Genomic DNA, 14,653 nt, shown 5'->3' on the forward strand with positions numbered 1-14,653 from the left:
GTGTGCAGAGATTCGGGCGTGTGGGGGAATGCATGTGTATGGTTTGGGGAACAAAAATCGGCGGCGTCTGAAACGGACGTGACTTTTCCAGCCGGGTCAGGTGAGGCACCTGACGCATGCAAACTACCCTGACCAGCTTTTTACCTGACCGGGCGGGGGTACAACCTCCTCCGCGGAGGCTGCACTCCCTGGCCGGTGGGGAAAAAGGCTGGTCAGGGAGGGTTGCGAACCGACGCGGATCCCCAGCCTGTTCCCGCATTGGTTCCCGTAAGTTCCCGCGTCATTTTTCTCCCCACACCCCGCTTTTCGCACTGGCAACCACAAGCCTCGATGGACGGGCGGGAGAAAGCTCAGATGCTCTGAGAGGGTCTGGGTTTGTGTTTGTCGGTTTTTTCTCCCTAGCTCCTGGAATAACCACCAGGGATGTCCGGAATTCAACCCGAGGATGGTTCCCCTCCGTGCAGGAACTGGACGAGCGGGTCGGAACTAAACGAAACGCGGGAGGCTCTTTTAACTCCTTCCTCCGACTACGATGATGAGGAGTTCCTGCGATACCTCTGGAAGGAGTATTTGCACCCCAAGGAATACGAATGGGCGCTGATCGCTGGCTACATCGTCGTCTTCATAGTGGCTCTCGTCGGGAACGTCCTAGGTGAGTCGAGCTCCCTCAAACTTCGCTTTCCCCCTTCCCGAGATGGGTTTTCCACGGACGGTGGCTGGAAACAGGGGTGGGTTTCGCATTCCCCGCTGAAAATGCCAGGGAAAGTTCAGGCTCCGCAGAAGGGGCCCTAAAACCCGCTACCCCCTGGGCTGGCGAGGGGCTGCGGCGGCTACCGCTCGGGGCTGGGGCCGGGCAGGGGGAGTAGGGCCGGCGGAGCGCACCGGGGCGGCCCGGCGGGACAGAGCCGGCGGCTCCCGCCCCTGTCCGCCGGGCCGAGGTGCTGAACCCCGCCGCCCCGGCCGGCGGCTCCGCCTCTCAGCCCGCCCTGGAGGATGCTGCTCGGGGATCGCAGGGAATATGGAGCGCGTGGTGTTCCTACAGAACAGAGACGGGCGCGGGATGCGGGGCCCGGGACGGCGCCCGCCCCATGAGGGAACCGGCGGTTCCCCCTCCGCTGCCGGCGGGCGGAGGACGCGCATCCCGTGCCTCTCCTCCAGCGGGGAAGTAGGGCAGGGGCGAGGCGGCCCCTCCCGGGCGCTCCTTGAGGGAGCGAGGCGGGGCGGTGCATCCCTCGGAGTCAGCCTCCTCCCGCTTCCATTCATCCTTGAAGGAGGCGGCGTGGGCGAGGGGAGTGTTCGGTGGCAGTCTCGCAGGGAGCAAGGGTGCTGCTGGAGAGTGGCGGAAAGCCGGGGGCGAGGCAGGGAGGTCACGAGTGGACTGGGGCGGCGGACAGTGGGAGGTTTACGGGAGCGGGCGGGGGCGGTATGTGGGAGCGGCAAGAGGGGTCTGGCCGTCGGCAGCCCGCTCGCCTCTCCTCTCCTCCGCTCCCCTGAGCCCACTGCCGGAGTCGTTCTCTGGGCTGTCGAAAAAGGCGCTTGTGCTGGCACTGGGGAGTGTGTCCTCTCTCCCCGCAGCCTGGGAGGGTGGCCGGGGCAGCGGGGCAGGCGCTGCTCGTCACCAGCTCCACGTTCATGAATGGACGCGGTGTGGCTGCCGGGAGCAGGTTCCGCCGGCAGCCCCCGCTGGGCTGCGTTCACGGCCATTGGCATTCCCTGTGTCCATCCGTGATACTGCCATGAACGGAGGGCGCTGAGCCCCGCCCCGCCCCGCCTCATCATACGGGTCTTTCATTCATGTTTTTCAGAAGGATTTGTGCGTGTCAGGGCTGTCACTGCAAGCTTCCCGAGGCGGGATGCAAATAAGACAGCAGCCAAAGGCAACATTTTGAAAGGCTTTTTTTCTTGCAATGGATTGATGCTGCCTTTTTCTTTCTTTTTTTTTTTTTTTTTTTTTTTTTTTTTTTTTTTTTGTGGAGCGGTGCACTAAATGCCTGTAAACATCTGCGTTTGCTCGGTCCATTGCTTGGCAGCCAGCTTGACAGGCACCGTAAAGATAAGAGCCCTGGCAAATATGCTGTATTTCAAACTAGGAAGAAAACTGCCCTTTTCATTTTGAGCAAAGACTGTTTTAGAACTACCTGTGCTTACCAGTTTGCTGCCACCCGTTCTGTAAACAAGCTGCCCTCTTGCCTGTTATGGTTCAAGGTCAAATCTTCAGCTGTAGGAGGTTTCACCCTATTTGCGCTTTTTCCCTTTGATACCACGAGAAGAAAAGCTTTCCTCTCTGTGCAGTGCCAAATAGAGATGATATCGGTGTTGATGTGCAGCTGTTCTTCCCTAGCATTTGTGTACATTACCTTTTTGCTTGGAACAGAAACTGGCATCTGGCTGTCCACCCACCATTCCTTTTACTGAAATGTCCACTTTTTGTTCTCTGAAATCTCTCTTTCCGAGTTATGGTACATGATAGCAACTCTGATAGTGTTTTTAAAATAAACAGAACAGCACCTGAACACCTTTCTATCCACTCCTCTAAATCACAGTAAATCATACAATAGATAATTCAGTTTTACAGTTGGACTTAATGATCTTAAAGGTCTTTTCCAACCTAAATGATTTTATGATTCTTCTCAAGCTGTTTGCTCTTTAAACTGCCTTTATGCATGACATAGGCCTTACCCACATAAAACTGCTGGGTTTTTTTATGGGCAAGTTGTTTGTGGGATCTGCAGGTGCAAGTGCTTGTTAGCTGAACAGTCTCATCTTTATTCAAGAAAGCTCACACGGTACTGATTGCAGGCTCAGGTGATGCTGAGGAGATAAATGGATGTGGTCTAATGCTCTTTCCAAAGAGATTTTTGTGAAACTCTTTTACTACCAGTGAAATCTGATGTAGAACAGCACACATGTTGGTGTCTCTGAGAAGCTGATTTCTCTTGCATGTTCAAAATTAATCTGGGATTTAGTCATGGACCTTCTTGAAGAAGAGTAAAAGTATTTCTAAAGAGAGTTTTAGTGGCTAATAGTCCTTTATAGTATCGTCCTTAATGATGCATTGTGTTCCTTTGCTTATGTTTGACCAGTGTTGCAGGACTCATGTGGCATGTGAAGTCAATGCTTTGATTCTATTTTGTCCATGTCCTATTCAAATAGCACTTAAGCAATCAGGAAAGACCCTCCCCTTCCCTGTGTGGTACTGAAAATTATATTTCTGCCTCTTATTTTGGTTTGTGCACTCACATGGGATTAAGTGTCCCAAAAATAACATCTGTGCAAGTGGAAGGCACAACAAATCCCTCAGATATTACTAATAAACTGGATTGAAGCATTCTGACAGTTAATTAACAACCGAGGGTAGAATCATAAGGTTGAACTATGATTGACATCTACTGGGCTCTTGAGTGAGATGCACAGTAGGAATTCTACTTATAGTGGCATATAACAAGGTCTGCATTGCTATTTAGCTTTCAATTTAATTAGAAGAGTTGACACACACTGGCTGAGCTGCTGCACAAACCAGCTAAAGTAAAAACCATTAGCAAGTCTCTGCATTTGAATGCAAGTTTCAGTATTGCATTCAAGTGCTTCACGTTAATGATTCTCGTGTGCCTGTGTTGGCTGCTCACCAGGGATTTCAGCATAAGCCACTGAGAAGAAAGAGATTTTAAGATGGTTTTAAGACGTATTTACATGAACCTTCAGAGAATATGAAATCTAGATGATAACATCAGTATGATTGCCTTATTTTCTTCTTCACTGGGTCAGTGTTTATCTTTAGAAGCAGAATAGGTGTTGAGGGTAAGGACTTTCTCTTTTGTAAATAGGACCAGAAAATTTCTTTACAACTGCAGAGCAAATAAACTCTTGCAATTCTTTGCACAGCTAATGGAAAACATAGGACTTCTTAATGGAGAATGTATGTTGACTATAAAGTCCTGCTTCTTCTTTATTTAAAAACATTGAATTAAAAACTCTGCTTGAAAATAGGAAAATAGATAATTAAGGAAGGAATGCTATTTTTATGGTGTACAGAGGTCTCTGGTTACTGATATCATTCCACACTGACCAATTGCAGCAGTTAATAACTGGAGTAAGACCACTAAGGATTAATAAGTAATGTACGACTACATATATTTAACTCCATTTATACATGTGAAAGAAGAATGGGAATGGTCCTTGTTGAAGTTATGAATTTACATGGGTCAGAATTTTTCTGTTGAAATGGTTTCTCTTAGGAAACATGCATTCATCAAAATAAAAATATACAGCAGAGATCACTTGGTTTGATCACAGACTGAAGGCAGAAAAAGCAATTTTGTGGCATCCCACCAGCTGGGCTGCTGAGCCTCTTGGCAGCCCTCCCCGGAGCTGGCAGAAGCTGAAATCTTTAGCACATACAGCCTGTCAGTGCCCAGCTTGAAAGCACTGCTGGCTTCCAAGGCTAAGAGACCAAGCAGAACATCAGTGAGAAATTTCAGAAACTTTCTGTACTCACACAATTTGGTGATACTTGTTTTTCTTTCCAACTCAGAATGAAACCACATTTAATTGACAGAGAATTACTCTTTTCTGGATAGCTGTATCATTTATTATCTGTTTTACAGTAACTGCTAGTTGTGCTGAGATCTGTAGAGAACCAAACTATGGTTCTTTCTTCAAAGAGTTCATAGTCTGACTCATAGAGTGCAACAGCATCCATTTTATTTTTATTCATTGTAGTTTGACTTTTTTTAGGGCTGGAGAAGAAGAGGTTTGTGTACAGCTCTAACACCAGAGTCCTAGTCAATGCCTATCAATCAGCAACTGTCTCGAATGCTGCTCTGTTATCATTTTAAAGGTATCCAGTGAATACTGAGGTCTAGGTATACATGCACATGTTGGTAGAATTGGATGAATCATGTAATCTCTTAAATAATCTTCATGAATCCTGTTTCATTGTTGTAAATGAGGCATAGTTTATTTAATCGCATTTGAAATTATTACATTTCATTTTATCTAGATTACTTGGAGAACCTGTCACTGAAAGGACTTTATGTTTCTAGTATCATCATGAGAGTCAACTTTATCTGTTGAATGAATAATAACTAGAATGCCTTTAGCATTGTTAAAAAGATACCACATGGGAAATGATACATGTATACATTTTATCTACCTAAGAGATAGAAACTATGAGCTTAATTTGTGTAAGTTAGAGTATCAGCTGAAATACATTGCTGTTTGCATAATATAGGGATTGCTCACCATTTTCAAAAATGAAAAAAAAAGTGAAGTGTTTAGAATATTTCTTTGATTTTAAAGCATTGTTTATTTTCTGTGTTGCATGTCAAGTGAAACCTTCTTTGTTTTTTTTGGACATTAGCAGCTGAGTTACTGTCTGTTGCACAAGTGGAATTTGTCAGAGAAGAACTACGATGGACTGTTCCCCAGGGTAAGGAGAACTAGGAGCTGAGGGCAGCAGCAAGACTGACAGGGCACTGTGCTCACCAATACAGTCTCACTGTGCCCAAGAGCTTGGTAGGTCTGGTAATGTTTACCAGGTTTCAGTCACCTCCCAGCAATCACCAGACAAATCCATAGTGACGAAGCAGGTCTAAGGTTAAGCCAGAAAGTCAAGTCAGCAGATAAGGATTACAGTCAAATTCAGCAAGGCACAAGTGTACTTGCAACATGGTCTTTGCCTGAGCTAAGTGTGATAGCCTGAGCTTAAATGCAGCTCCAAGGCAAAGTGACCCACAGAGGAGTACTCCAAAGGCTGTGTTCCCAGCAGCCAGATGCTGCCCTGTATCAGAGCTGGCCTACAGCATGGGCATTAACCCCTGGGGTTGCAGAGCCTGGAGGTGTACTCAGCCCTGACAGAACTGTACTCTATCTACTGGTCCTTAGCACAGTAAGACTGCAAGGATTTTAGCCCAGTTTGTGGAATATAATACTGACAACGAAGAATTCACGATAGAGATTCAGAAATTGTATAACATGCAAGATATTTGCTGGAGCATGCCACTAGCATAGTGAATTGTATTTTCTTTGTATATCCTAAAGAAAAGTCACTTTTACATCTACATTAGAAACAGATATGGACATGAAAAGGTTTTTCCTAGTGCAACTCCATTTTACAGTGACTGACAGATGCTTTTTTAAGCATGCTGTTTCAAAATTGCACAGCATTTCAGCTGTGAAGCACACCTTGATTTTAACGATTCACACACATTTAAATTGAATCAGTGAAGTGTGAAATCTTTTTATCATAGCATCATGTATAGTATGACAGCTATATTATGGCTCTTCCATCTGTAACAGGAAGTAGGCATAAGGATTTTGTAGGCTTTTTATTGTTACTACAGATAGAAAAATAGTTCTATCAATTATTATTATGAAACATCTGGTCAATCAGTATAGCCAGCTCTGCAGAGATGACCAGGTTTGCCAATTAATACTGGTAATGATTTGTGTATGTGTGCGTGTGTGGTGGGACACTGTAAAACCAATCTGTCTGTGTTAATCAATACAGTTAGATTAGGAAAACTCTATGATGGTACCTTTTTCTTCCACCAGAGCTGACCAAGTCTGGCATTTTGGGCAGTCTTTTTTTATAGCATAGCTGATCTTCTGGTAATAACTCCCATTTCCATTAGATTGTTAATTGCCTAAGATTATGTGATGTGACTGAGTTAGAAAATGAATCCTGTGCTAATTAGATGGTTGTGCTATTACTCCCAATTGTGATCTGTTGAAATAAGCTTCCAGCACAGAACTCAGTTCTTGTTTTCTTTAACACCTATTATTATTAATTATTATTAATAAGGCAGCACCTAAAATGTAGAATTAGGCTGAAGAACATGAGTTGTCCACAGCCCTCAACTCTGAAGATCTCTTAAGAGCTTCAGGACAATAGAACACTTGGTAGCTAGAAAACATCTCAGAAAATACATTGCTGCAAGCAAACTAGTTACTGTATATCTGTTTTATTTATGTAGGCCCTCATTGTCTTTTGTGGTAGACAGTTCCCCATTAGTACATTTCAGTGAAGCTGATATTCAACAAAATACTTTGAGATTTCATATGTTCTGTGTTATTCAACTATATTTTGTACAGTTTTGGTATTTTACCTGTGTGATGGAACCTACGCATACGTAATGGTTTATGTGTGATACCTAGGGAGCATGACCTAACCACCTACTCCTTCTGTCATGTTTCTAAGAATCTGTTGACACACCTGGTGTTTCCTGTTGATAAGGAGCTATCACCTCACTGGTAGGCTGTGTAATTCCTTCGCCCAGAGTATTGTCTGTCTTTTCAGCTATCACATCACATATTCAAAGACAGTTGTTATCTGCTGGGTGTTGTTACCAGATGTAGGATTTTTTAAAAATATTCCCTTTATAATAAATATTGTATTAAAAAGCGTCTTTTCTTTGTGTCATTCTTTCTATTACTTGTCAACATAAACCAGGTTTCATGTTGGTCTCCTTTTTTCAGATAAGATTAGTTATGTAAAAATGAAGTAATGTTTGAATTTAGACCTTAATAGTGGGTAAGAGATGGACAGTCTAGGAAGTAGTAGATATCATCTCCCTATTCAAAGAAGAGATCGCTTTGTGTTATATCTTTTGTTCTCATTGCTAGTTTCAAAAACTGCTAATTAAATATCCACTGCAATATAGTTAATGTGCTTCTCTCCCCTTAACCAAGATCATCAATGAAGTTATTGAAAGACTCATGGGAAGCCTTCCTCACACAAATAAAATAACCTTAGTCTTAGCCACCTAATTTTTAGACTCTTAAGTCAAAGTAGGAGAATCCTTATTCAGGAATCGGTCATAATGAAGGTAGTTTTAAGGACAACCTTTCTTCTTCCAGCAGTATGCATTGATTCAGCATTTCCACAGGGGCTCTAGCTCTCTAGAATTCCAGTTGGCAGACTATCAACAGCCTTCCTTTAAAGATGATTGTGTTGCTCAACACCCCACCACTCAGATCTTGATTTGCAGCAGGTAGTATCACTAAAAAAGAACAAAAGGGAGAATTCCATATGCAGAACCAATTAATTGTCAGGGGAAAACAATTTCTTGGGGGGACAGGAGGTAGAGAATAAATAATGTGTAACTCAAATTTATTTATCACACTTTTTACCACTGTTTGACTGAAAAATACTGTGAAGGAGTAAAGCTTTTTAGAAGCTTTCTGCCTCATGCATTTGGAGATGTTGAGGACCAGTGCTTACAATCACAACATCAGTTCCAAATAGCTGCTGGATGACCATGTTGTGATACTTTAGTCAAACAATTGTGATACTGAATTATAAAGCAAAATAAAATCATTGAGGTTTAGTATGAAAAATTATTCTTCTTTATTTACATCCATCTGGGATTAATTACTTATCAAAAGTAAAATAAGAGGTAGTGTCATTCCTTTATATATATATGGAAATGTCAGTTGTTGCTGGTTATGGAAATTACATTTCTGTTTTGCCCAGAAAGTCACACTGAAAGATGACCCAATGAATAAGAGGTTGACAAGACTTCTGGAGTGTAAGGAAAATGATTTAGGGTTGACATGTAGAAAACAAATTGACAGCTGACCCAGCAGTCCACCAGTAGAAGAACTGCAGCAGAAGAACTGCAGCACAGTGTTTAATATGCTCAAGACAGCATAAATCTTCCAGGAGGCAAGCAGCTGCACTTTATTCCAGATGGAGCCTTTGTATTGTTTTCATATTCAGCTTGATACACAATGAGCTGTGCTAATTGATTAAATGGCATTACAGCCTCTAATTAAAATGCCTCAGGACACTAAACCAACAGGGACTAGACTAAATTTATATTTGAAAATACCAATCTCACCATATTGTCATATTAGAGAGGTGGGGTTTTTTCCCTTCAGGAATATAATGAGAAGCTTTCTTGATGGATTTCTAGTAGTATTTGTCTTTAATTTTAACTTTGATTTTAACTTTTTATGTTTCGTCCTTGCTGAGACTTTCCTGCGAGGCTTTTGGGGGAGCGGGATGAGTCCCGAAACAAGCTTCGTTTTGGCAGAACTGTCCTCGCTTGGGGAATGCCTCCACAAGTTTTTCCAAACACTGTCAGCCTGGCGACTCCGTCTGGTTTCCGAGCCTTCACCGACACTGTGTGGCAGAGGAAGGAACAGCAAGGGCTTTGCTTAAAGCTGCTGGAGTCTAGCGAAAGTAAATCGCCAGAGGTGAGATGACAAAGGGAGAGTCAAACAGCCGCTAGAAAAACAGCTGCTCCTTGTGAAAGCTGGCCTGCATGTTTGCACGTGCAGGAATAACTCTGAGTGGTTTTGTAAAATAAAACCAAAAATGCAGAAAATAACAAAGTACGGTAGGCAGGTAATTAGGTTCCATTGGAGCACTGGCAGTCAGGAAAAGCATGCACAGCAAGATCTGTTTCTGAATTACTTCTAAAATTTCTCTCCTGCCTTTTTTTTTTTTTTTTTTAAATTCTAATCCTCTTCTCTCCATTTTCCCCATTTTCTTTCTCAGTCCCATTTTTAGCCAAGAACATCAAAGGCTGCATAAAAGCTTTACATATAATGTTAAATTGAGGTTTTATTCAATTATTTTTACTATTTCATAGATTTTTTTAACAGAGGTCTGAAGAGCTCAATTTGGGCCACTACACTGTGCCTCAGCTATACAGGCATCCTGTTAATACTGTGGTGTCTCCCGGGTTTTTTTAGGAAGGCTGTTGCTGGCCTCATCTCCTATTTTATGATTTTGAAGTACTTTTTGGTAAAATATACTCCTAATTGATAATTTTTGCTACCTTTCTCATCCTTGCTCCTCTTCTCCAGGCTGATTGAAAAGCTACAGCTCTTCGCTATTTCCTTCTGGGTAGGCAGATGGCATTTCTACTCCACAGAGCTTCCTTTCTCTAGCAGGTTTCTTGAGGGTTTATATGTGAGCTGAGTGCCTCCACTTCTCTACAGAACTGCCTGAGATGACAATGCATAATTAAAGGAGCGCGAGAAGAGAGTACATAAAATTTTTTTGTTCTGATACTTAACAAGCTATCCTGTACTCAGTGGCATAGTCAAAGTATTTTGTATGCCTATAAAATAACAGTTTTTGAAAATAGGCTAGAGAATCTTTCTTGATGAGCTGCTAGAGCACTGGTATATCAATAAAGCTGTTGTCCAAGACTACTGAATAACCTTGTACTATAATAAAGTCAGAAAGACATGGGATCTGGAGGGAATATACTGAAGCAACTTTACTTCATTTAGGACCTGTTTATGTCTTTATATCATTCTTTCCTATTCAAATGAATCACAGCAAATCCTTGTAGCTGTTTAGCCTTGCACTGAAATAAAATATTACCCATGCTTGCAGTTGAAAAAAATACTGCAACCAGCAGAGGGCAACGAGGGGGGCAGAAAGCTGACTTGGTTTGAAAATACTTCCTCTTCAGGGACTTTTTTCACAATTTTTTAAATACATTCATGGAATGAGTTTCTGGGATATTTAATTAATATGGTAGTATGTAAACATGCTAATTAAGATGCTCTTGTGCTGTGTACCATAAAAAGAATGGAAAATTGTTTTGTGCTTCAAAGAAGAGAAGAGGTCAAAAGGGGAAACACACAAGTATAAACAAAGAAATATAAAGTAACAAATTATCTTGCATTTCTATGCTTGTAAACTATTGAGTTTTTCCACCTTTCAGGTCTTTTGCCCCTGTGGATTAGAATTCAGAGGAATTCAGGGCTACTTTTTGTAAATTGGCTTTCCTGCATACTGCTGGACCCTGAGTAGAAAGGGGCATAGGCTTTTATATTGCTCTGAGGAATAGTAATTACTGAAGTTCATCTAAATTCCATCCATGTTAAGCCAGTGTGATCTGGAAGGTTTAGTAAAGAGCTGGGAATTAGGAGTCCGTGTTTCTTATTTTCATCAGTGTCTGATTTACTGTATGACCTTTAACAAATTCTGTTCTGCATTTTACTTTCTTTGTGCTAAAGATGAAAATAATAATATTTCTTAGCTCTCTGGGGTATCACAGGGTTTCAGTTGCTCATACTGATAGAAAGCTTTGAACCCAACATGCAAAATGCTATGAATTGATTTCTGATACTGTTGGCTGCCAGTGAGATTGACTTCACATTTGTCAACTTAATGGATTTGTTTCACCAGAAATAATGTTTATGTTCAGGTGCTTTCCCCAGATGGGCCAGCACAGGAGTGAGAATAGGCCTGGTCAGAGAGCATACATATCTGCTTAAGCCTTTAAGGACTGACATCCATGGCTCAAAACAATGCACATGTCTGAATTACGTAGAATGTAGGACTGTTGAAACCATAGCATGAGAAAAAAGTAGCCAAACTCTGACTTTTAAACAATATTTTATTTAAATTTTGCCTACTGATAAAAGAAATAATAAGTACAGCAAAACATTGCCATTTAATATCAGCTTTTGCCTAAGTACAAGACAGGACCATGCTTTCAATATGAATTGCACTCAAGACAAAGAACCAACCATAAGTAAAAGTCTAAATCTTCAAATTTTTAGAGTTAAGTATTAAAATTATTGAAAGTGAAATAATGTTTGTAATTTTTTCCCCAACATTGTATTTTCTACTGTAAACAACATTCCAGAGGGGCAGCAATGTATTACTTCCCTGTTAGATGCTTCCTCTGCACTGTCAGACTTCAAGTTATCGCTGTAGTAACTGGGTGGCAAACAATGGTAAAGCTCTGAATAGTTATGTTGTGATTATCATACAATGCTACAGAAATAATTACTTTGCTGGGTAACTTAAATCATGCAAGTGGGAAGAAAATACAAATAAAATGATGTTTCCTTTAAATTTCTGATTTATAAGCCTTGCCTTTCAGATATCTGAGGCCACAAATAAGAGAACCTGAAATTCTGTATTCAGGAAGAAAAAAATAGAAGAAATGTATACTGTGGGAGATTTCCTCCAAAACCAGTACCAGAACAATGAAGAGCTTTGTAGAGGGGTTTTAATTTGCATTTATGAGAGCGTGATACATATATAGCAAAAATTAAATTATACGAGCTATAGAATCTGAAACTATCTCTGCAACACACTACAAGATATGAAGAATATATGTTGAGTCACGAAAGAGATTTTAGATGAATCTTGGAAACCTATATCCTAAAAAGGTATATGATAAAATCACCTTGTTTTGAAGAAACTGAAGGCCACCTAGTCTCTCCCTTTCTTTCTGTCCTAAATTACCTTTAAATGTCTAAACACAGCCCTCATGAAGAAATAGTGTAGTCTCAGCTCCTGGTAAAGCTCTGGTAAGATCTTAAATGAGTATTCTACCAATTTTGGTCACTGTACGCTCACCAGAAAGAGGCGATTCAGTCAGAAGAGTGTCCAGAGAGCAGCAACAAGGATGGTTGCAGATGTTCAAGAAATGATTGGGAGTAAAAGCTAAAGAGCTCTGAAGGTGTAACAACAATCTTTACATACATGAAACATTGCTGCTGGGAAAAACTCTTCTTTCTGCTTGTGTGCAGAAAAAAAAGCAATATAAATAGCAGCAAAATAAAAGGAGATTAAACATGTGGTTTTTTTTCTTAATAAGGAAGATAATTAAACAGTGCAACACATTTAAGAGATGTGTGATATCTTCAAATATAATAGATGTAAAATGTAAACTTGCCAGCAATGGCTCAGTTGTAGTCTTGCTGTAGTTGTGTTGCTCTGAAGATTCAAACAAGACAAAATTTGTGGAATGAACTAATATATTTTATTAGATTAACTGATACAGCTGGAAGATAGACAGAAGCTTTCAGGCACGTCATCCTTCTTAGGATCTAAAGAAACCTCTGATCTCAAGAGCTTATGTGCCTTGAAGTCTGTGCATTTTTTTCCAGCTGTTTTAGCTAGTTTAATAAGACAATGGCTTAACTCTAGCTGATTCCATTTTAGATTTGGGCAATCTCTTGAGGACATTTTTAACTCAACTTTTAAACATTCTGTGATCTGTTTCATATATCTAAATTAAGTATAGTGCTATATTCTAACAGATTAAGGAGACTTTGAATCTTCTTCTGGATTTGCATGATGGATGAATTACTGTTTGCAGTGAGTTGTACTGTTTTCTTACAAGAAATATTGTGGTGTTTCTGGAAAATTTTGTGCATTAGTTTTTAAAGAGCTTTTGGTGACTGAATCTAAAACATTCAAAGGCTTTGAGTCTCTCAGGGTTTGTCTTCCAAAATTTTTAAAAAAGCTTACTTTTAGGCTACTTTCTCAGACTGAATTTTGGCATTTTTAATTTAGTAGCTTATGAATTCAGTGTAATGTTTTTAAAGGACTGATATGCCTCACTTCTAAAAACCTTTCAATTTGAAAAAGAGAGACATAAAACATACTAAACAAGCTTTAAAGGCACATCTTATAAAGTGTCTGCTATATGCTGCTTTTGATCATCATCAAAAATGTACCATATTTAATACTGCGAAAATTACTTTTATTTACTAACTCCAGATTACAGACAATTGTTACAGATTCTCTGTAGATGCAATAGGTATATTAAAGCCAGAAAAATTTTTTATAAAACTATTTTTGTTTTGGTACAGTTTACAAGATTATGTGTTCTAGCAATCTGAATTAAGCTATCCTAAGAAAACAGATAAACTTTTACAAATCTAAATTTGTATTGCCATAGACGAGAGCCAACAGATTAAAAAAGACATGAAGAAAGTTGTATGAATAGTTAGTAAAGATAAACTAGCAGAAAAATAAATTGCTTTTTGAATTGGATTATTTCCCATGCTGTTGTCTGTGGAAAGCTACTCTTTGGGTACCAAGAATCTCTCTACATTTACCTTCTTATTTACACTCTAAAAGAAAACACGTGGTTCTTGCACTGAATTACATATTCAAATACTCTGTGTTAAACAAAACACACAATCATTTCCTTAATTCTACAAAACCAAAAGTTTTCCTCTTAAAATACTCCCTAACTTGTCTTTCCAAATTCAGTTTGCATTGCAGTGTGGAAGAACCATCACATGCGGACAGTTACCAACTATTTCATAGTGAATCTTTCTCTGGCTGACATTCTGGTCACAATTACTTGTCTTCCAGCAACTTTAGTTGTGGACATCACAGAAACGTGGTTCTTTGGGCAGACCCTCTGCAAAGTGATTCCCTACTTACAGGTATTATTCTTCTATGTTTGTGTGCACATTACCCATGTTGTGAAAATGAGAAAGAACAATAGTATCTTCCCAATAGTGATAATCCAATGAAAGTCTACCTCTGACATTGAAGTAGATATCTCAGAATACATGCTGAGGTCTAAAAGACTGTCCCACTTCTGAATATGTTTGTGCTTAACAAATACCACATTTGGACTATCTGATTGTTACACTTGGGCGATACACTTTCTGGAACATTTGTCTGATGCTCTTTTTGTAATCTTTTTTAATGATTCAGAAGGCATATAAGGCAATAAAGTCATTAATATTCTCTGTGTGTAGATCTAAACAGCTACACAAGTGTCCAGAACAGACAATCCAACTTCTGAAGGCAGTCTGAGCTTTTTTTCATGTGTTTAATGATTCTGTATTCTTAGAAATAGTCAGAGTATCCAGGTTCACTGGGAGCTGGTCAGATTGTCTGCCTTCAGCAATGAATGCCACCACTCAT

General features: G+C 40.4%; 1 protein-coding gene across 3 annotated transcripts in view; it reads left to right on the forward strand.

Annotated features, from left to right (window-relative positions):
- Positions 1 to 217: 217 nt before the first annotated feature.
- HCRTR2 (hypocretin receptor 2) overlaps positions 218 to 14,653 on the forward strand; it is a 35,520-nt gene continuing 21,084 nt past the window's right edge. The window contains exons 1-3 of one of the 3 annotated variants that reach the window (XM_039380438.1): positions 218 to 267; positions 403 to 652; positions 13,985 to 14,163. In XM_039380438.1, coding sequence (XP_039236372.1) covers positions 424 to 652; positions 13,985 to 14,163 — 408 coding nt within the window. In that variant the 5' untranslated portion in view covers positions 218 to 267; positions 403 to 423. Of the gene's footprint in view, positions 268 to 313; positions 653 to 9,116; positions 9,199 to 13,984; positions 14,164 to 14,653 lie in introns of those variants that run through there. The other 2 variants (XM_027730511.2, XM_027730512.2) reach the window with 2 other exon arrangements.

Source organism: Pipra filicauda, unplaced genomic scaffold (genome assembly GCF_003945595.2).
Source record: "Pipra filicauda isolate LSUMZ 115617 unplaced genomic scaffold, ASM394559v2 scaffold195_size2193078_pilon, whole genome shotgun sequence".
NCBI classification, from domain to species: domain Eukaryota; kingdom Metazoa; phylum Chordata; class Aves; order Passeriformes; family Pipridae; genus Pipra; species Pipra filicauda.